Here is a 23299-nt window from a genome sequence, read left to right on the forward strand (position 1 = left end):
CAAGCCTCGCCGTCCGCGCAGTTTGAATTTCCGCGGCGAGTCGACCTTCGTGAGAGTTATCGTGAAGGCGCGTTACTCGCGGACTCGCGAGAATGCCCGTAGTTTCGCACGGAACCCGTAGACTCGCCAGAGACCCGCGGGCTCGCAGAGACCAGTAGATCTGTGCAGAAAGCCATAGACTCACGCCGTGCGTACGCGGTGCGGCCGTGTAGGCGACCCCAAGGCCGGCGTGCCACCGGCGCGGCTGCTGACGCCGGCCGTGGTGGAGGGCTGGTCCGACCTGGTGCACTGCCCGTCGCAGCGGCTGCTGGACCGCGTGGTGCGGCGCTACGCGGAAACACGCGACTCGGGCAGCTTCCTGCTCAAGAACCTCAAGGACTCGGAGAAAATCACCCTCCTCCTCACCATCGCGTTCAACCCCGAGCCGCTCGTCATGCAGGTGGAGGGAGACGGAGGAGGGAGGGGAGACGGAGGGGAGGAGGAGGAGGAGGAGGGGGAGGGTAGGGAGGAGAGGGGGAGGAGGGGGGGAGGGGGAGAAGGAGGGGGAGGAGGAGGGGGAGGAGGAGGAGGTGGAGGGGGGAGGAGGAGAAGGAGGGAGGGAAGGAGGGGGAGGAAGGGGGGGGAGGAGGGGGAGGAGGAGGAGGAGGGGGGGAAGGAGGGGGAGGGGGGGGAGGAGGAGGGGGAGGACGGAGGGGGAGGGGGAGGAGGAGGGGGAGGAGGAGGGGGAGGAGGAGGGAGAGGAGAAGGGGGAGGAGGAGGGGGAGGAGGAGGGGGAGACGATGACAGAGTTAATGAGACAGTCACAGACGGGCAGAGAAACCCAGAGAGACGCAATCTATAGACTGTGGAGCAGACCAGAGTAGAGTGAGATGAGAGGGGAGTGGTAGGAGAGTGTGTGGAGGGGAGTAGGAGAGTGAGCTGAGAGAGGAGAGCGTGGGGATGGTAGTAGAGTGAGAGGCAGGAGAGGGATGTGGGGGAGAGGACGGAGTTGGGAGGCAGTAGAGGAGAGAATTGCAGGAGTCCTCAATCTCAACCTGTCTTTGTTTCCCCGGTGCTTCTGTCGGTGCATCTGCACTCACACGCACACACACGCGACACACGCGCGACGGAAATAACTCGCTCTGCATTCCTCCCCGCCTCATATGCCCGTCCATTGTGTGCGTGCGTGCTTTGTGTGTGCGCGCGCGTGCGTGCGCGTATTGTTATTATCCTCGTGTACTCTGCATTCATGAATTTGGGTCGGTGCTTGTGTTAGCACTCGTGGCTAGTTAACTAAGGTTATGCTTCGTGGTGGGGCTAATGCTCTTGGCTAGTAAGTAACAGGTAGGGTCAGTGCAAGTGGCTCATTACTTGGGCTTAGGGGCATGGTGCGTGGGGTGGATATGCGATTAGGGTTGCGGGTTACATCTCGGTGGTCGGCAGGCAGGCAGGCCGAGCGCTCGCCGTCTCTGACCCGTGCCGCCACGGCGTCGCTAAGTAAGCGCTCGCGGTAATTGACTTGTGAGCTTTGGGCAGCCCTGTGCAGCAGCAGCAGCATCATCATCAGCACCGCCGTCACGACCTGTGTCTCGGGTGGAACGCGCTCGCAGCGTGAGCCGTCGGAGCAAAACCTGTCTACCGGGCACCACGCATGCACGCACGGGTGCTCGATGACAATTGTTCCTATATTTACCCTGCGCGCTTCTGCGGTGTGACATTGACACTGGGGGTAGCGCCGCGCTTGGCCCTTAGCGCAGTGGGCACAGCGAAGGCCAGCGAGGGTTGGTGGATTGCGCCTGTCAGTCTCTCCCCCCCTCTACCCGCGGGCGTCGAGGTCTTGCCAGCCCAGCAATTTCCATCAGCACGGGGATCGAGCGTTGCCCCCCCCCCCCCTCCGCTGTTCCGCTGCGAATTAGGCGGGGTGCGTTGTCGTAGTATCGAAACTTTTAAATTTGTTACGATTATTTTTAATTCTACCAGTTAAGGCCCACTGAGCTATGTAACTTCTTCTTCAGAAGCGACCTGACCACAAACGATAGCTCGCCAAAGTGGCTTGTCACGTGGAAATGTACAGCGGTAGCCAAATGCTCTAAACGCACGTTTCTAAATGTGGAGGGAAAAACCGGAAGACCCGGAGAAAAATTCACGCGACCACGGGGAGAACATGCAAACTCCAAATATACAGCAGCAGGCATCAGGGTCGGGATCGAACCCACAACCTCCTGTATACCTGGCGAGGTAGTTAACATCTCCTAGCCACCGTGATGATGATGAGAGAGAGACACGTAAACTCCAAATATACAGCAGGTGTCAGGGTCGGAATCGAACCCACAACCTCCTGCATACCAGGCGAGGTAGTTAACATCTCCTAGCCACCGTGATGATGATGAGAGAGCGACACGTAAACTCCAAATATACAGCAGGCGTCAGGGTCGGAATCGAACCCACAACCTCCTGCATACCAGGCGAGGTAGTTAACATCTCCTAGCCACCGTGATGATGATGAGAGAGAGACACGTAAACTCCAAATATACAGCAGGCGTTAGGGTCGGAATCGAACCCACAACCTCCTGCATACCAGGCGATGTTGTTAACATCTCCTAGCCACCGTGATGATGATGAGAGAGAGACGCAAACTCCAAATATACAGCAGCAGGCGTCAGGGTCGGGATCGAACCCACAACCTCCTGTATACCAGCGAGGTAGTTAACATCTCTTAGCCACCGTGGTTAACACACCCACCCGCAGCACTAACCAGGACGGCCTGCCAGATTCGACCCACGAGCCACTCCCAACAACTGCCGAGCATTCGAACGCTCGGCCACTTTGGCATCTATTGGCAAGATAATGAATTGCAATTGGGGGGTGAATGACGGGAGGGGAAGGGGGTTGGGAGGTTGTGCTCACGAGCCAGCTTCATGCTAGCCCTAACCAGAACCATAAACAGACCCCTAACCAGACCCCTAACCAGCCCCTTAACCAGACCTCTAACCAGACCTCTAACCAGAACACTAACCAAAGCCCTAAGCAGACCCCTAACCAACCAGCCAGACATTCCGTGCAACAATAGCCGGGTGGCGTGGTGGGGGTTTCATTCTTAGCGACCTCACGACCTTTGACCCGAGCGGCCGCGTGCTGATGTCGCGATCTCCAGCCGCATGCCTCATCGCCTGTTCCTTAAAATACAAAAACATAAAAAGAACTCGCGAAAGGACACCGCTGAGAATCCTGGCCTCCCATCTGGGTTTCAGCTGCACGACCACAGCAATTAAACCGGCTTCGCAAGTGCGGAAAGTTGATGGTTTCAGCCAGGTCACAAGTGACTTACGTAGAGACCCATAGATGTATGCAGAGACCCACAGACTCACACGGAGAGCTACAGACTCGCACAGAGACCCACAGACTCCTACAGAGACCCATAGACTCACACGGAGAGCCACAGACTCGCACAGAGACCCATAGACTCACACAGAGATCCACAGACTCACACAGAGACCCATAGACTCACACGGAGACCCATAGACTCACACATAGACCCACAAACTCACACAGAGACCCACCGACTCACACAGAGACCCACAGACTCACGCAGAGACCCACAGACTCACACAGAGACCCACAGACTCACACAGAGACTCACAGACTCACACAGACACCCACAGACTCACACAGAGACCCGTAGACTCACACAGAGACTGTGGCGTGCGTGTGTGCGTGTGCTAGAGCTTCCCTCCGGATGAGGGCTGGCCTCTGGCCAAGTACCTGGGTGCGTGTGGGCGGATTGTGGCCGAGAGCTACGTGGGGCCTCCGCTCTCCGACCTCCTGAGCTCGCCCTGGGAGAAACGTGTCGACCTCGCCTGGCAGGCGCGTCACGCACGCACCACCAAAACCACCATCACAACCATCTCCACAACCATCATCATCACCACTACCACCACCGTCAATCATCGCCACCACCATCACAGCTATCACCACCACCATCATAACCATCACCTCCGCCATCATCATCACCACCACCACCACCGTCAATCATCGCCACCATCATAACCATCACCACCGAAACCACCATCATAACCATCTCCACAACCAGCATCATCACCACCACCACCGTCAATCATCGCCACCACCGTCACAGCTATCACCACCACCATCATAACCATCACCACCGAAACCACCATCACAACCATCTCCGCAACCATCATCATCACCACCACCACCACCACCACCGTCAATCATCTCCACCACCATCACAGCTATCACCACCACCATCACAACCATCTCCACAACCAGCATCATCACCACCACCACCGTCAATCATCGCCGTCACCATCACAGCTATCACCACCACCATCATAACCATCACCACAATCATCATCACCACTACCACCACCGTCAATCATCACCACCACCGTCACAGCTATCACCACCACCATCATAACCATCACCACCGCCATCATCATCACCACCACCGTCAATCATCGCCACCATCATAACCATCACCACCGAAACCACCATCATAACCATCTCCACAACCATCATCATCATCACCGTCAATCATCTCCACCACCATCACAGCTATCACCACCACCATCATAACCATCTCCACAACCATCATCATCACCACCACCACCGTCAATCATCGCCACCACCATCACAGCTATCACCACCACCATCATAACCATCACCACTGCCATCAATCAACTCCACCACCATCATATTCATAATCACCGTCATAACCACCGCCACTATCATCCTAACCATCACCACCATCATAACCATCACCACCGTAACCACCTCCGCCACCATTGCCCCGTCCGCCACCACCTCCCGCAGGCCCTGGAGCTGGCGGAGCAGCTGAGCAACAACGACCTGGACTTTGGCCTCTACCTGCTGGACGTGCGAGCCGAGAGCTTCGGCGTGGGCACACGCGACGGGCGGCTCATCCTCACCGAGGCCTCGCGAGTCCTGGTGTCGGACAAGCGCCACATCCGCCAGGGTACGGCCGTGACGTCGCTGGCGATTCGCTTGCAGCAAAACCACGACGTGGAACTCCCTTGCGTGTGTCTGGCGCGCGTGTGTCTACGTGTGTGTGTAAACATTGCCACTGGCGAGACAAAGGTGTCCGGGCGCGGTGCTTTTGATCCCAAATTACATGCGAAATCTGGGAACTCATCTTCTTGGTTCTTTTGGTACAGTCACGTAGAATGGAAATAATAAAATAATAAAAATAAAACATACGTGACTTTACGGAAAGAACCAAGAAGATGAATCCCTGCAGTCACGAAAGCTTTAAATCGAAATCTGGGAACTGTTCATAGACAATTAGACGCACGTCGCAGATTTTTTCGGATTTGTCCAACGGTAATAACGACGGGTCAGACAAGATCTACGGACAAGATCCTTGTGTTAATTCTAGATATTGTAGTTCACAAGATCCTTGTGTTAATTCTAGATATTGTAGTTCACAAGATCCTTGTGTTAATTCTAGATATTGTAGTTCACAACATCCTTGTGTGAATTCTAGATATTGTAGTTCACAAGATCCTTGTGTTAATTCTAGATATTTGTAGTTCACAAGATCCTTGTGTTAATTCTAGATATTGTAGTTCACAAGATCCTTGTGTTAATTCCAGATATTGTAGTTCACAAGCTCCTTGTGTTAATTCTAGATATTGTAGTTCACAAGATCCTTGTGTTAATTCTAGATATTGTAGTTCACAAGATCCTAGTGAACTACAATAGCCCTGCAGTGAGAAATGCCTTCCCGCGTCCAGTTAAGCCTGCTGTTGCAAAACTGGCTCGGACTCAAGGATGGATCTCGAACATCTGCCGGAAACGAACTCGGCTCTGCAGCGCCGTGACGTGGTCACGCTGACCATGTACTTTATTATCCACGCGACACCGCCACCCCCTCACCGCCTCCCCCCATCCCTCACAGAGCGCCCGGCCCAGTTTGACTCCCCATACGAGACAGCGCACCAGGATTGCCGCGACTCCTACGACTGCCTCGCCCTCTCCCCGTCGCGCAAGCACCTCTGCTCGCGCCTCTCTCACGACCACAACCACTACGCCGTGTGCCGCAACCTCCTGGCTCCGCTGTGGGCCGGGGGCACCCGGGGCGGGGCGGCTCTGCTCGGGGGGGCCCCGCGGCCCCTGGCGGGCCGCCTAGAGGCCCTGCTGGCCGAATGCGTGCGGCCCAAGAGGCCCGGCGGGCGGGCCGCGGCAGCCGGAGAGTTGCGAAGATGGCTCGCCGATCTCAACGCCAACTACAGCAAGCTGGCGGCGGCGGCGGGGATTGTGGATGTCAGTGGCGGCACTGAGAGGTAGCGGCTGACTTGGGGGGGGGAACGGGGGGGGCGGCAGGGGGGGGGAGGTCGGTGCGGCCTGACCCGCGACCTGGCCGCTCGCCGCCACCGTGAGTGCCGATGCTGGACGGCGTTTGCCGGACGTGGCGGTAGCGCACGCGGTGAGGGTTGGGTCGGAGCGACGACGGTTTTTTTACTCTCCGCTACCCCCCCTGCTCCGATGAGCATCGTTGAGGCCGGCGCTCATCTGTTTACAGCCCTGCAGAGCCAGCCGCCGGAGACATTCCACATTCTCGTGGCAGGTGGAGGACGGGGGGGGGGGGGGCGAGCGAGTCTACCCGTAGGACGACCGCCATTGACGTCTCCTGCGAAGTGGTGCTTCATTTTCTCGACCGCGTTTCGGAGAGATGATGGGCCGGGACAAGCAAGCCACCCCCCCTCCCCCCACCCCGCCAACCAGGATTCGAACTCGGGGACTTCCGCTCGCTCCGCCGCTGAGCTACCGGGGCCAGAAGACGTGGCCCCCCAGGTGCGGTGAAATATGGTACTTGAAGATTTTTAGTTGTTTTTCTAAACTGTATTCCGCTAAGTTTCCGCAAGCTTCCGAACTCGCCTCACTTCCTCCTCGCTGTCGTCTAACGCACGCTCGGGGCAGTGTTAGCAGTGACCAATTGGGCACTGTACGCGTGGTGTTTGTTCGCGCTATCGCTCTCGTCGCACCGACTGCCCGGTGGTCTCACGGTAGTTTGGCGACGTTTGGTGATCCCAAGCGAGTGATTTTGTGGTGCGATTTTTTTTTCGAATCGGGCAAAATTTGAACAAACTGAACACACACTCTCTAGGACAGGGGGAGTACATACAAACTGAACACACACACACACTGAACACACACACATACTGAACACACACACACTCTCTAGGACAGGGGGAGTACATACAAACTGAACACACACACACTGAACACACACACATACTGAACACACACACACTCTCTAGGACAGGGGGAGTACATACAAACTGAACACACACTCACTCTCACTAGAACAGGGTGAGTACATACACACTGAACACACACACACACTCTGTAGAACAGGGGGAGTACATACAAACTGAACACACACACACTGAACACACACACACACTGAACACACACACACTGTAGAACAGGGGGAGTACATATAAACTGAACACACACACACACTGAACACACACACGTACTCTGTAGAACAGGGGGAGTACATACAAACTGAACACACACACACACTGAACACACACACACACTGAACACACACACACTCTGTAGAACAGGGGGAGTACATACAAACTGAACACACACACACACTGAACATACACATACACACTGAACACACACACACTCTGTAGAACAGGGGGAGTACATACAAACTGAACACACACACACACTGAACACACACACACACACTAAACACACACACACACTGAACACACACACACTCTGTAGAACAGGGGGAGTACATACACACTGCACACACACACACTCCAGAACAGGGAGGCGACATACACACTGCACACAAAAATAGAGTCCCAGGCAGGGAGTTGAACCCCAGCTATTCCCTGTGAGGCGCGAGCGTGACCACTGCACCGCCACCCTGCTGCCCTGAACGATTGCATCGCTGTCGCCAATGAGATTGCCCCCTGTGGGGTGCGGCCCCCCCCCATCCACTTGAGTTATCTTCTCGTTTCAACGAAACGAACTCTCAAAATTTCGATTTAAAGCTTTCGTGACTGCAGGGATTCATCTTCTTGGTTCTTTTGGTAAAGTCACGTAGAAGGGAAATAATAAAGTAATAAAAATAAAACATATTATTTTATTATGTTTTATTTTTATTACTTTATTATTTCCATTCTACGTGACTTTACCGAAAGAACCAAGAAGATGAACTCTCAAAAGTTTGCGATCCCGGGCGTAGCCGTTAGAGGGCAGAAACCCACCACTTTGTCGCATCCCGTTTGGGGCGAATGGAGATTGTTTCGGCTGACTGTGAAAAGACCAATCGTCCATATCCTTCCCATATCTGCCCCTCCACATACACATTTTTTCTTTTACACATCCCATCAGCCTGGCGGCCTTCCTCCCTGGGAGTGCGTCTTGAGCGGCTTTGAGATCCGACGTCTCGTCAGCAGGAGAGGAGTCGAGCTTGGGTTGGTTTTCGCATTCGTGCCACGAATCTTCTGCCCCGCTGTTTGGCGCAGCGCGAAACGTCGGACGCGTCGCCGCGGCGAACGGGACGGCGTGTAGCGGGGCACGACGCTGCGGAGAAATGTCGCTGTGAAAGCAGCAGCAGCGGCAGCAGCAGCAAACGGTTTACAACGTTCGGTTCTGGTTTTCGTTTCGGGTATCTAACCTGGGTGTTCTTCGTCATCGTTGTGCCTATGGTGAGTTGAATAGGGGGCCTCGGAGGGCGGGGGTCGGGGGGCGGGGGGGGTGTCTGTGAGGGATGATGGGGGGGGGGGGGACCCCAGTAATCAACATCACTCCGGGTGTTAGGCTGCTGAGATTTCCTGTGTCCCTCCAGGAGGTTTCTACTCTGTGCCTCTTCTCTAGTCACGTCCACTGTTCTCGTAACTCCTCCACGGTCTGACGCTCTCCCTCCCACCCCCCCTCCCCTCTTCATCCTCCCTCCTCCGTTGGAAAAATAATGATTTGAAGAGCTTTGTCGATCCACTACTGAGTGAAGGCCTCCCCTCCATGCTTTGTGTGTCATGAGTTTTATTTGACCATACTTCACCACGATGGGCAATGCGGGTTGGTGAAGAGAGGGAGGCCCAAGACTGATATTTATCGGTGACGGGGGAATCTAACTTGGGTGTCTGGGTTCGTTTTGGAGTGCGCTCACCGCTGTGCCGATACTGCACCCACAGCATCTATGGATCACACGGTCTGAGTGTAGGTCTCTGCGAGTGTGTGCGTCACTGTGTGTGTATCAGTCTGAGTGTGCAAGTCTGTGGGTCTCTACACCAGTCTGTGTGTCTGTCAGTCTCCGAGTGAGTCTGCCTCAGATCGCCTCGAATTGCACGAGGAAAAAAACCACGTGTCCAATCCAGCTCGCCTCTCTCCCTTGATCTCAAAATTATTTGTATCACCGAGGCTCTCACTTATTCCTTCCTCCTGATCTTTACCTTAAGAGATGTTTTGCAATCCGTACGGATGATTGTGTTTGTTCATTTCGCTCCTGCGCAGGAGGGCTGGTGACGGTTGATGTGATCGGAACGATGAGGAATCGAATGATTTGCTCTTACTTTATTTGCGTTTTTTTGTTCACGCGGAAAAGATGGTGGCGGAGGTGCCGGGGTCGGGGGGTGATGGTGCGAGCGAGTTTTTAAAAAGAGGATGACACTTTACTGCGGGTAAAGTGACGGTACTGTACCTTGTGAAATGCAATCATTCCAAACGAGAGCTGTGTTCCCCGTAGCAATAACGCCGTTTGTTTCCATGACTGGGTTTTTGTTTTTCGACCGGTCAGCAGCTGTGGCCAATTGTTTTCACTCCCACCAACACAGAACGGCTCAGATGGATAACGCTCCTTTTCTATAAATAAAGGATTACGTACGCAACCAGGTCGAGGGTGGTGATGGGCGGTGGTTTGTGGAGATTTTGGTGGTGCTGGTGATTAAAATGACAGCGGTGATGGGTGGTGGTGGTTGCCACATTCGCAGTAGTGTTTGGTGGCAGCGGTGGCATTGCCTTGTGGTGGATTTCAAAGTGATGGCATTAGTTGTGATGAAATTAAGTGGTGGCGGTTGTGAAATTGTATGCATGTATGTGGAACGTATTCCGTACCACCGTACGTCACCAACTGTGCTAATCAGAGGTGTGGGTGAAGGACAAGAAACGAAATACAAAGATCAGTTCTAAATAAATGAGATTTCAATCCAGATTTAAAAGTGCATAGCTCTATCGGCTTCCTAATATCAGAAGAGCGTTCCAGACGGCCCCTTGCATCTCCGTCAACAAAACCGTGTGTCGGACGAGTGACCCAAGGCGACGACACGCGCGGGACACCGAAATCGCCGATACAAAACGACACGGAAGAGATGTCGCGGGAGTGCTGGTGCGCTTCACGCAAATATTTTATTTTCATCGTGGACATTCCACAAAGGGGTGCGACTGTGGTGTCGGGCAACGCACGACCGCGCTTTGGACACGGGGAGAGAAGGAAATTGAAAACAACCGCACTCGCTTGTGGATTACATCGCGCGCCCTGTTAGACAAACCAGCCCTTTCGATTTAAAGCTTTCGTGACTGCAGGGATTCATCTTCTTGGTTCTTTCGGTAAAGTCACGTAGAAGGGAAATAATAAAAATAAAACATATTTTTATTATTTCCCTTCTACGTGACTTTATCTTCTTGGTTTTTTCGGTAAAGTCACGTAGAAGGGAAATAATAAAATAACAAAAATAAAACATCTTCTTGGTTCTTTCGGTAAAGTCACGTAGAAGGGAAGTAATAAAATAATAAAAATAAAACATAATAATATAATATATTTTAATATATTTTATTTTTATTATTTTATTACTTCCCTTCTACGTGACTTTACCGAAAGAACCAAGAAGATGAATCCCTGCAGTCACGAAAGCTTTAAATCGAAAAAGAAAACATTTTTAATAAAATAAAAATAAAACATATTTTTATTATTTTCCTTCTACATGACTTTACCGAAAGAACCAAGAAGATGAACCAGCCCTTGTTCCGGTCAACAATATGCATTGACGACGCCGGTTGAAATCACAACGCCATCCTTTTGTTTTTATCTTCGGGCCTGCTAGCGGTACGGAAGCCCCACGGCTATGCGGACGAGGGCAGGAAAGTGGGCCAGTATATTTTCAAATAATTATTTGTGGCTGAAATTCTAGATTTGAAGTTTCCGTGACTGCAAGGGTCCATACTCTTTGGTTTTTTCGGTAAAGTCACGTCGGTAAAAAAAACTTGATATAGCAATTTTGCTGTGACGGTTCCACCTGAAGACGGAAGCTTGTGTTGCCTCCGAAACGTCGTGATTTTTATTTATTTTCTTTTTTTACCTACGTGACTTTACCGAAAAAAAACAGAGTATTTCTGGCTTCCACAGGTGTTGGGCAGTGCTTTGGTGAGCGTGTCAGGTGTTACCCAAAACTATGTTTTACTTTACCAGGTAAAGGTACATGGGTAGGTAAAGGTACATGGATAGGTGTTTAGGTGGGTAGGTGTTTAGGTGGGTAGGCATGCATGTGGCTCGATGGGTATGTGCATAGGTAACCTATTTTTATTTTTAATTTTCCCAGGTAAGGTCCACTGAGCTTATGCAGCTCTTTTTTCAGAAGCAACGTGGCCACAAATGACAACTCAACGAAGTGGCTCATGTCACGTGAACATTTATAGCGCCCAAATACTCTAAACGCGTGACGTCGATTCGAAATGTGGAGGGAAAAACCGGAGGACCAGGAGAAAAATACACACGACCACGGAGAGAGAGAGAGACACGCAAACTCCAAATATACAGCAGGCGTCGGGTACGGGATCGAACCCATGACCTCCTGTACACCAGGCGAGGTAGTTGACATCTCCTAGCCACCGTGATGATGATGATGAGAGAGAGAGACGCAAACTCCAAATATACAACAGGCGTCAGGGTCGAATCCACGACCTCCTGTAGACCAGGCGAGGTAGTTGACATCTAGCCACCACGATGATGATGAGAGAGACGCAAACTCCAAATATACAGCAGGCGTCGGGATCGGGATCGAACCCACGACCTCCTGTACACCAGGCAAGGGAAATAACATCTCCGAACCACAGTGATGATGATGATGAGAGAGACGCAGACTGCAAATATACAGCAGCAGGCGTCAGGGTCGGGATCAAACCCACGACCTCCTGCATACCAGGCGAGGAAGATGATGCCTTGCCACCACGGCGTGTCCCTAAGAGCGACGCAACTTTACACGAAAGCTTCGTTTCGTATCCGAGCATTTTTTTTTTTACGAAGCGTGATCACGACCACGAGCATCGGGCGGACGTCGCAAGTAAAAACAAAAACGCCTGCAGTCGACACCGACACCCAATGACTCTCCCGCGGTAGGCCGAGGTGTGAGAGGTGCGGGCTGCCCCCGCTCAACCCGAGCACGGGGGCCAGAGGTAGCTCTCCGATCTCCGCTTTCCGTGGGCTCGCGGCGAGGATTTTCCCCGGTCGTGACCCTTCCTCGGGGTTTTCTCCGCGATGCCGACGAAACCTCGGGGAGAAAACAAATTGCTGCCGACCAGAGGAACAGGGAGCCGTCGTCGCCGTCTTGGCGGAGGAACACGCGAAGAGACGGCGCCGTCCACGACCGATCGTGGTCGTCACCGTCGCACGGCCGCGACGAAGTTGAAGAGGCAGGGGTTCGAGTCGGATTCGACGGCGACGGAGCCGGCGACGCGGGGTTGCAGGCCCACGGCCCCGTAGTTGGGGACGCTGAGGAAACTCCCGCGGAAGGCGGCGCTCTCCAGCTCCGTGCCGTGCCTCCTGCCACGCCGCAGGAACACGCAGCGCCACGACTCCTTGTCCAGCGAGCTCACCGTCTCGGGGCTCTCACGCTCCTGGGGGGGGGGGGGGGGGGGGGGGGAGGGTCACAGTGTGTGAAGTGGCAGCTCAGGGCTTGAGGCGCTCTCGCTCGGATCCTCCACAAAACGTGCACCCAGTGGTTCAGCTGTGACTCGGCTCCAGATCGGCTCAGCTGAAGGTAATCTCACAGAGCATGGCCGAGGCCAGCTCAAGTTGTTTCCCCGACTGTTGTTGTGCTTCTTCTTGGTTCTTTCGGTAAAGTCACGAAGAAGGGAAGTAATAAAATAATAAAAATAAAACATAATAAAATAATTCTCACTTTACCGAAAGAACCAAGAAGATGAATCCCTGCAGTCACGAAAGCTTTAAATCGAAATTTGTTGTGCTTGTTTAGCCAGGAGAGGCAACGCCACCCCACCCCAGCGACGGCCGGGTTCTCAATTCACGCTTGGCTCGGACTCACCAAAACGCGCGAACGAGCCGGAACACGATATATTGTTAGAATGTAAAAAAAAACATTTACAGTCACACAAGTCCACTCGGACAGCATACCCACGGGGGGGGGGGGGGGTGCCCCCCCCTCCCCTCCGGGTTCCCCCTCCGGGATTTCCCTTCCGGGGGTTCCCCCCCCCCCCCCTCTGGGGGTTCCCCCTCCCCCCGTCCGGGGGTTTCCACCACCCCCCTCCACGTGTCTCCACCCAACGCACCTTGAGTGTGACGGTGGGGTGCTCTGCAGGCGGTCCCACGCACAGCATCTTCTGCCCGAAGCCCAGGGACACGAAGTCGCACCCATCGGTCGGGTTCGAGCTCTTGTAGCGGTACAACGTGGCCATGGAGCCTGTGGGAGACACGGGAGGAGAGGGGGTGGAGGGAGACGTGGGAGGAGGGGGTGGAGGGAGACGTGGGAGGAGGGGGTGGAGGGAGACGTGGGAGGAGGGGGTGGAGGGAGACGTGGAAGGAGGGGGTGGAGGGAGACGTGGGAGGAGGGGGTGGAGGGAGACGTGGGAGGAGGGGGTGGAGGGGGTGGAGGGAGACGTGGGAGGAGGGGGTGGAGGGGGTGGAGGGAGACGTGGGAGGAGGGGGTGGAGGGAGACGTGGGAGGAGGGGGTGGAGGGAGACGTGGGAGGAGGGGGTGGAGGGAGACGTGGGAGGAGGGGGTGGAGGGAGGAGGGGGTGGAGGGAGACGTGGGAGGAGGGGGTGGAGGGAGACGTGGGAGGAGGGGGTGGAGCGAGACGTGGGAGGAGGGGGTGGAGGGAGGAGGGGGTGGAGGGAGACGTTGGATGAGGGGGTGGAGGGAGACGTGGGAGGAGGGGGTGGAGCGAGACGTGGGAGGAGGGGGTGGAGGGAGGAGGGGGTGGAGGGAGACGTGGGAGGAGGGGGTGGAGGGAGACGTGGGAGGAGGGGGTGGAGGGAGACGTGGGAGGAGGGGGGTGGAGGGAGACGTGGAAGGAGGGGGTGGAGGGAGACGTGGGAGGAGGGGGTGGAGGGAGACGTGGGAGGAGGGGGTGGAGGGGGTGGAGGGAGACGTGGGAGGAGGGGGTGGAGGGGGTGGAGGGAGACGTGGGAGGAGGGGGTGGAGGGAGACGTGGGAGGAGGGGGTGGAGGGAGACGTGGGAGGAGGGGGTGGAGGGAGGAGGGGGTGGAGGGAGACGTGGGAGGAGGGGGTGGAGGGAGACGTGGGAGGAGGGGGTGGAGCGAGACGTGGGAGGAGGGGGTGGAGGGAGGAGGGGGTGGAGGGAGACGTTGGATGAGGGGGTGGAGGGAGACGTGGGAGGAGGGGGTGGAGCGAGACGTGGGAGGAGGGGGTGGAGGGAGGAGGGGGTGGAGGGAGACGTGGGAGGAGGGGGTGGAGGGAGACGTGGGAGGAGGGGGTGGAGCGAGACGTGGGAGGAGGGGGTGGAGGGAGGAGGGGGTGGAGGGAGACGTGGGAGGAGGGGGTGGAGGGAGACGTGGGAGGAGGTGGGAGACGTGGAATGGGAGGAAGGGAGACGCGGTGGAGAGGGCTAATGAGAACATGGTGGAGGAATCCGATGAGCTATGAAGCTCTTTCACACACACGTGCAGTAGGGGGGGGGGGGGAGCACGAGGTCGGAACGTAACAACAACAAACGAGTGAGAGACACGATCGGAGCGCCAAGTATTGCGCTGGGGGAGGGGAGGGCGGACTTGTGTGTTCGCCGTAGATCGTGCTCAAACTTGGAGCCACGACTCCCCGTGACACTCCGCCGCCTCGCCTGTGGATTTGCACGCAGCGCACATCAACTCGACATGCGCCTTAGAATGGTCAACACATACGTGGAATAGAAGGGCCATTGCCCGAAACGTCGCCCTCATGCATGTGTTGTTTCAGATTAGTATCAACAATTCCCCCCACCCCCACCCACCAATGATTATTTTTTGGTACGTACAAAACATTACAACAGCACGTACGTCAAGACTTCTCAATCATAACTACTGGAGGAATCCGATAAGCTATAAAGATATTTTTCACCGTTGTCCAGTAGATCTCCGCCCAAAACCTCCACCACCACTGCCTCCTCCATTCCACCACCATCACCGCTATCAACCTCCACCACTATCACCACTACCAACCTTCACCACCACCACCCATCACTATCAACCTCCATCACCACCAACATCACCACTACCAACCTCCATCACTATCAACCTACATCACCACCACCATCACCACTACCAACCTCCATCACTATCAACCTCCATCACTATCAACCTCCACCACCCCCTCCATCACCCTCCCCCATCTCACCGGGAGGCTGAGGACCGTCTGGGTGGCACTTCCTCGCCTCCAGAGCGGCTCCGCGTGCTGCCAGCACCCAGCCCTGCTCCTCGTTCACCAGCGCCACGACCTCCCGTGACGCCACCTTGAGACGCGTCGCCTGCTGCTGCTGCTGCTGCTGCTCATCCATCTGTTCCTCCGTGTACCCCACCGCTGGGGTCGACTTCCCCACGCGCCCGTCTGCTTTGACGTCCATGATCTGGGCTCTCCTCCACTCTCTGCCGGGACTACTCTTCGCAGGAGACGCAAGGAGCAGGGGAAGATGCAGCAGGAGTAGCAGCAGCAGCAGGAGCAGCAGCTGTGGTGGTGGTGGTGGAGTGGTGGCAGCAGGATGAGGATGCTGGGGTCGGTGGCTGAGGTCCGACGGTAGTGACCACCCTCCTCGCCTGGCACGGGTCGTCTTTATCATCTCAGTTCCCTCCTCCTCCTCGTTCTCCACGCCTGCTGGTTTTGCGTGGGGAGTGGGGGTGGGGTGGTAGAGGTGGGGTAGGGGTGGGGGTGGGGGATGATGGGGGTGGGTGATGGGGGGGGTAGAGGTGGTGGTGGGGGGGGTAGAGGTGGAGGTGAGTCACCGGCCCGGGCAGGCCCATGCGTATCCTGCTGTTGAGCTTGTAAGCTGTGTGTGTGTGTAAGCTGTGTGTGTGTGTATAAGCTGTGTGTGTATAAGCTGTGTGTGTGTGTAAGCTGTGTGTGTGTGTAAGCTGTGTGTGTGTAAGGGCTGTGTGCTGGGGGCTGTGTGTGTGTGAGCTGTGTGATAGGGGCTGTGTGTGAGCTGTGTATGTGATAAGGGCTGTGAGTGTGAGCTGTGTGTGTGTGAGCTGTGTGCTGTGTGTGTGAGAGGTGTGTGTGTGTGTACTGTGTGTGTGTGCTGTGTGTGTACTGTGTGTGTGCTGTGCAGCTGCCGAGCCATTGTGCTGGCCACCCATCCCCCCTCGTGTGCCATGCCGGCCTTCATCTGTGATACTGCCTAATAATAACACTTGCCCCAACCGTCTGTGAGGGCTATACGGGTGATTTTTGTTTTGTCTAGCGGCCTGCGTGTGAATGTCTCCCTGTTTGTCTATATACCGACTTGCATGGCCATCTACCAGTCGACCTGTTTGTCTATCTTCCCGTCTGGCTTGCCTGTGTGTCCATCAGTGAGGCTGCCTGCCTACCAAACTACCACCCTACCTGCCTGTCTCCATGGCTACCTGCCTGTCGCTATGGTTACCTGTCTGTCTCTATGGTTACCTGCCTGTCTCCATGGCTACCTGCCTGTCTCCATGGCTACCTGCCTGTCTCTATGGCTACCTGTCTCTATGGTTACCTGTCTGTCTCTATGGCTACCTGTCTGTCGCTATGGTTACCTGTCTGTCTCTATCGTTACCTGTCTGTCTCCATGGCTACCTGCCTGTCGCTATGGTTACCTGCCTGTCTCTATGACTACCTGCCTGTTTCTATGGTTACCTGCCTGTCTGTCTATGCAAGTGTAGTGTTGTGGATTCAGGAGATGTCGGAGACTGTACTTGAAGGTGTAGTGGTGATAACGACTCGCTGTTCGCAAGCTGTGAGAGAGCGGATCGTAAACAACGTTTTCCCGCTTGATCAAACGGTCAGGGTCAAATGGGGTGAGGTGGGATCCAAACGCCAGATTGGGAAGGACCAATCGGGGGAGTTCCACAAGGTGGCTGGGGATTGGACAACCCGGCCACGAACAGGTATAAAAGCCAGAGCGCTGAGAGCTCTTGGTGAGTTCTGCTACACGAAGACCCAAGTCGGCCGAAGACATCTAGGACCCTGCACCAAGCCCTCCAGCCCTTGTCAGGGCTAGGGCTCAGTGTCACCAGTGGTCGGGGGAGATTAGGTCCTGGATGGGGAGGACCCTGGCTCCCAGCCTTCCCGCCCTTGCGAGGGCGAAGGTCCTGAGCGACCAGAGGTCGGGGACCCGCCGGGCCAGCGGCGGGTCAGTGTGCCTTCCCTAGGTCCAAGCCGGAGGACGCTAGGATAGCGGGGAGATTAGATAGACAGCAAGTCCGGAGGCTGTACCTCCTTAGAATAGGAGCTAAGCGTGAGTGTGGAGCTGTGCAAGGTCCGGAGGGTGTACCTCCTCAGGGTAACGGGTAAGGAGACCGTATACCCCTTTGTGTGTGTTAGGGACTGTGTATTAAGACAATAAACAGTGTGCCATAAAGAAGTTTAGAAGTCCGTCCTTTACAACACTACAAAGTCAACAATCTTTATTATTAAACCACCTTGCTCGGCACTACAGTCCCAGAACACTCGGGGTTACCGTCCTCCTACACCGCTCTCTGGGGAGGTACTGCCTCAGGGCTAACGTGCCCTTACACAGGACGACACTCGGGCTCCTAAGGCTATGGGTGCCTAGGGGGAGGCTATTCTAGCTCGCCCGTGCCAGGGTGCGAGTTCCGACCGCTGACCGGCCCTTACAAGTGTAATGTGAGGATATATCCGGCTCACTGACGTATCACAACTCGACATGGTGATTGGCTCTGCCGGTCCTGGTTTACAGCCAATGGGGGGAAGCCTAGGGGCATGGCCCTGACGTAATGGAAAGGTGACAGCTGTAAGGATTGGTTCTGCTGGCTTTGGCCACAGCCAATGGGGAGAGGATTCAAGGGCGTGGTCCCGGGAGCTTACGAGGGAGCCTGGAATATTCCATGGAGGCTAACGAGGATTGGCGGAAATGTACCACGTGACCCGGGTATTAAATAGGGGTGGAGACGAACGACACGTGGTCAGAACGGGAACGAACGGAGGAAGAGGGCCACGCGGGAGCGGGGCTCCGGGTTGCCACGTGGCAGTGCGTCTCTCTCTCTCTATCTGTCCCTCTCACGCTGCCTGTCAGCAGTGTGAAGGAAAGCTGTAATACAAGTTGAATAAAAGACAGATTCCAGAAGTCGCCTCAACGAGCTTTATTACACAAGGACGTCGGGCCAGAGGTTCCCAGGGTCTCACCACTGAGCCGCACAGAGTCCCGGCCCTGGTAAGGACAGCGGGGCTGGGGGTCTCAGGGTGCTACCTAGCTGGTCTTGTGGTCTTCGGTCTTTAACTGGGGTGATAATTGGTGTTTTACCCTTCTATCTGGCAACAAAACTGACACCTTTTTTACAAGGAGTCATGTTTGCATTGACCACAATACCTGCAGTCATAATGCAAACAAAAAACATAACTCTGATAATGTGTGCACTTTTTAAAGCTTTCGTGACTGCAGTGATTCATGTTCTTGGTTCTTTCGGTAAAGTCACGTAGAATGAAAATAATTAAAATATAAACAGAATTTTATTATTTCCATTCTACGTGACTTTACCGAAAGAACCAAGAAAATGTATGCACTGTCCTTGAAGTTGATTGGTCCACACCCGAGACAGCTTTCCTTAGAGCCTAGTCTCACATGGTGTTGGACCAGATGACGCCAAAAGGCGCACAACACAAAGACAATGCACCATCAGAGTATGAGAGCTCGGGTTAAGCATTTACACCATTGGAACCTCATTTGCCAGAAGAAAAAATATGATAATTGTTTTTTTACCCTTTTATCTGGCAACAAAACTGACACCTTTTTTTACAAGGAGTCATGTTTGCATTGACCACAATACCTGCAGTCATAATGCAAACAAGAAACACAACTCTGATAATGTATGCACTATCCTTGAAGTTGATTGGTCCACACCCGAGACAGCTTTCCTTAGAGCCTAGTCTCACATGGTGTTGGACCAGATGACGCCAAAAGGCGCACAACTCAAAGACAATGCACCATCAGACTGGGGTCCCGATCGGCTGGGGAGGTGCCCGTCTATGCCCCTTGCCCATCGAGGGGTGGGTGCAGCTTGGGGTCCTAGATCCCCCGTAGCCCCCCCCCCCCCCCCCCCCCCCCGTTGGTAGCGCCGAGGGGCTTTGCTGTCTGGGATCATGAGCCCCCAGTAGCCCCCCCCCCACCTCTTGGGCTGGTACTGCAGCCCCTCCCCTGGTGGTACAAGGTACCGCCCCTGCAGATGGGCCAGAGGTCGCAAACGGGTTTTGATTCCTTACCCGTACTCGGCCGCAGCAGGGTCGCAAACGGGTACCCGTACCCGGCCGTACCCATACCCTACCCGTGCCCGGCCTGGTATCAGGTAGGGTACGGGTATCGGGTACCTGATTGCGACCTCTGGGATGAAGCCATGTTGCAGGCGCGGGTGGGTTGATTCTTGGAACTTGAATTGTGAGAAGAGACAAGACGTTGGGAAATGAGTGACAAACGGTGACTCACCAGTGACTCACGGCCTACCCGTACCCGTACCCGGCCGCACCAGGGTCGCAAACGGGTACCTGTACCCGGCCGGGTACGGGTAGCCGGGTATCGGGTAGGGTACGGGTATCGGGTACCCGGTTGCGACCTCTGAGATGGGCCCCGTCTACGACTGCCGGTAAGTGCGGCCCATCTACGTCACTGCACAAGGGCATACGGTGAAGGAGAGGCGGAGAGAGAGAGAACACAACAAAGACAGAGATCCCCCGTGAAGCCTTAGCAGGCTGTTGGGTCAAGTGCTCTCAGCGAGCACCTACGAAGTGCGGCACCCACGTACAACCGCCTTTGTCTTCCCAGTGCTGATGTTCACACACGTGTCAGAACAGGTCCTGATGGCCTCGCTCTTCACACAGCCACACTGACCAGCGTGGTGAAGTATGGTCAAACTCAGTGGCGGCTCCTGCAAAATCTCTCAGGGGGGGCAAATGTCTGGATGATTGATAAGGATAAGGTCCACCCATGCAATGGATAAATTAACAGCTTAAGCATGTAAAGGCAACTTCACTTCTTTAATATTAATGCAAAATAAAGTGACTCTTACAATACATCTTGTTTGTTTCTATACTCACTATTATTACAATCCACTCAGTTTATTTTATTAAAGATTCCAGTAGGTGGCGACAAATAATATTGTTGGATGAAACGTGCTTACGTATGATGACGTAAGCACGTTAGTGCGAGCTCTCCCGGAAGCCATAGAGAATGCATTGCAGCGCCCGCCGTTCGAAAAAAAACATCTTTGAATGTAAGTCTATGGGAACACTCTGGGCGATTCTCAGCCGGAGTGAAATCGCCCAAAAAGAGGCGGTACTCCACAGAACGTAGCATGACGCTGATTGGACTATATCCAGAGGCACAGTAACGGCTTGCGAAACTCTGTGGTTGAATGACATTGGTGGTGCGCCGCCCAATCGCCCTAATGAAGAAACCGCCCCTGGTCAAACTACTCCCACCGGCCGACACGAGTTGGGGACAGACGCCTTCATGCAGCGGTGGATTGATCATGGTTAATGATGATCATGTCACAAAGTGTACCATGTTACAAAGTGTACCCATGTCACAAAGTGTACCCATGTCACAAAGTGTACCCATGTTACAATGTGTACCCATGTCACAAAGTGTACCCATGTTACAAAGTGTACCCATGTCACAAAGTGTACCCATGTCACAAAGTGTACCCATGTTACAAAGTGTACCCATGTTACAAAGTGTACCCATGTCACAAAGTGTACCCATGTCACAAAGTGTACCCATGTCACAAAGTGTACCCATGTCACAAAGTGTACCCATGTCACAAAGTGTGCCCATGTTACAAAGTGTGCCCATGTTACAAAGTGTACCCATGTTACAAAGTGTACCCATGTCACAAAGTGTACCCATGTCACAAAGTGTACCCATGTCACAAAGTGTACCCATGTCACAATGTGTACCCATGTTACAAAGTGTACCCATGTCACAAAGTGTGCCCATGTTACAAAGTGTACCCATGTTACAAAGTGTACCCATGTCACAAAGTGTACCCATGTTACAAAGTGTACCCATGTCACAAAGTGTACCCATGTTACAATGTGTGCCCATGTCACAAAGTGTACCCATGTCACAAAGTGTGTCCATGTTACAAAGTGTACCCATGTCACAAAGTGTGCCTATGTTACAAAGTGTACCCATGTCACAAAGTGTACCCATGTTACAAAGTGTACCCATGTCACAAAGTGTGGCCATGTCACAAAGTGTACCCATGTCACAAAGTGTACCCATGTCACAATGTGTACCCATGTCACAAAGTGTACCCATGTCACAAAGTGTACCCATGTCACAAAGTGTACCCATGTCACAAAGTGTACCCATGTTCATCTTCTTGGTTCTTTCGGTAAAGTCACGTAGAAGGGAAATAATAAAATAAGAATTTTTTTAAAAATAAAATAATAAACATATTTTGTTTTTCTTATTTTATTATTTCCCTTCTACGTGACTTTACCGAAAGAACCAAGAAGATGAATCCCTGCAGTCACGAAGCTTTAAATCGAAATGTACCCATGTTACAATGCATACACATCACTAAGTGTACCCATGTTACAATGCATACACATCACTAAGTGTACGCATAGCACAAAGTTTACCCATATAAATATATAAATCGCGGTAAGGCTCGCTGAACTATGTAACTCTTTTTCAGAAGCAACCCGGCCACAAATTATAGCTCAACCAAGACGGCTCATCATCATCATCACCACGTGGACATTTATATCAGCCAAACACTCTCAATGCGGAGGGTTCAAACCGAACGACCGGGAGAAAAATCCACGCGACCACGGGGAGAGAGACACACGCAGACTCCGAATATACAGCAGGCATCGTCAGGTTGGGGATTCGAATCCACGACCCCTCTCCCCACGCGTGTAGCTGGCGAGGTCGTTAAAATCTCGCCACCGTAGCGCCCAAAGTTGCACCAAATTGTCTCGCGTTAAAGATCGTACCCGCATTACAAGATTGTCAAGCGCACGCCTATAAACACGTCATCATCATCAGAAAACAATTGTGTCCTACCGGGGCGGTGTTGGCTTGAATGTCGCTTGGGCGACGGTGATGTTGCTGTCTCCCCGACAGACCTGGTCTTCACCTGAGGACGGCTGCTTGCGTTGTGGCCGAAACGTCGTGAGAATTATTTTATTATGTTTTATTTTTATTATTTTATTATTTCCCTTCTACGTGACTTTACCGAAAGAACCAAGAAGATGAATCCCTGCAGTCACGAAAGCTTTAAATCGAAATTGTTGGTGGTTGTTGTTGGTGGTGGTTGTTGGTAATTGTGGTTGGTTGGTGGTGGTGGTTGTTGGTAATTGTGGTTGGTTTGTGGTGGTTGGTAAATCTATAAAAAAAAACAATTCTCCGAGCGAATAACGGAGCGTCAGTCACTCCACCTCCTTTTAAAGAGGTCTCTGGATTCTCCGCGAGAACTCCTCCCCCAAGCACCTCCCACGCAAGCGCCATCAGCAGCAGCAGCAGCAACATCGTCCCCACGCAAACGTGGGAACTTCCACGCGTGTTGCAAACCACCGCTGTGGACGCGAGTGAAATGTCGTGGACGAAATCGGTGCCTCTCTCGAGTCTGTGCCAACACCACCGGCGATGTCGCAACCGCGTTGAAGGGTGACGATGTTGAGTGGTGCACCCACGTCTGGCCTTTGTGCGCTTGCCAGTCACTTCTCGCGGTTGCGAGATGTTAACTACCTCGCCTGGTATGCAGGAGGTCGTGGGTTCGATCCCGACCCTGACGCCTGCTGCTGTATATTTGGAGTCTGCGTCTCTCTCTGTGGTGAGATGTTAACTAACTCGCCTGGTATGCAGGAGGTCGTGGGTTCGATC

General features: G+C 53.8%; 2 protein-coding genes across 3 annotated transcripts; one reads left to right on the plus strand and one right to left on the minus strand.

The window, feature by feature from the left end:
* Positions 1-208: 208 nt before the first annotated feature.
* LOC133357438 (divergent protein kinase domain 2A-like) lies at positions 209-9881 on the plus strand (the record flags this gene model as incomplete). The annotated part of the gene is made up of 4 exons (XM_061575388.1): positions 209-439; positions 3703-3843; positions 4813-4975; positions 5918-9881. Coding segments are annotated over 4 exons (924 nt in total), but the record flags the coding sequence as incomplete, so codon positions are not given.
* Positions 9882-11560: 1679 nt separating this feature from the next.
* Positions 11561-22813, minus strand: LOC133357515 (uncharacterized). 2 transcript variants are annotated; one of them, XM_061575482.1, is made up of 4 exons: positions 22481-22813; positions 15613-16083; positions 13552-13682; positions 11561-12879 (listed from the first exon to the last, which is right to left on the minus strand). In XM_061575482.1, exons 2-4 carry the CDS (start codon positions 16049-16051, stop codon positions 12643-12645), a joined length of 807 nt encoding a protein of 268 aa, XP_061431466.1. In that variant the 5' UTR covers positions 16052-16083; positions 22481-22813; the 3' UTR covers positions 11561-12642. The 2 variants fall into 2 exon arrangements, with proteins under 2 accessions (XP_061431466.1, XP_061431465.1); XM_061575481.1 differs by having other exon boundaries at positions 15613-16086.
* Positions 22814-23299: the final 486 nt, after the last annotated feature.

Source organism: Lethenteron reissneri, chromosome 58, assembly GCF_015708825.2.
Source record: "Lethenteron reissneri isolate LAM-NWPU_2019-01 chromosome 58, ASM1570882v1, whole genome shotgun sequence".
In the NCBI taxonomy this organism is placed as follows: domain Eukaryota; kingdom Metazoa; phylum Chordata; class Hyperoartia; order Petromyzontiformes; family Petromyzontidae; genus Lethenteron; species Lethenteron reissneri.

What these genes read in the sequence shown, in the direction of transcription:
- LOC133357515 (XM_061575482.1), bottom strand. Translation starts at nt 16,051, where the DNA reads ATGATAAAGACGACCCGTGCCAGGCGAGGAGGGTGGTCACTACCGTCG. An exon ending in AGACGGTCCTCAGCCTCCCG is followed by an intron (nt 13,683 to 15,612) that starts GTGAGATGGGGG and finishes TGTCTCCCACAG; the next exon opens with GCTCCATGGCCACGTTGTAC. An exon ending in ACCCCACCGTCACACTCAAG is followed by an intron (nt 12,880 to 13,551) that starts GTGCGTTGGGTG and finishes CCCCCCCCCCAG; the next exon opens with GAGCGTGAGAGCCCCGAGAC.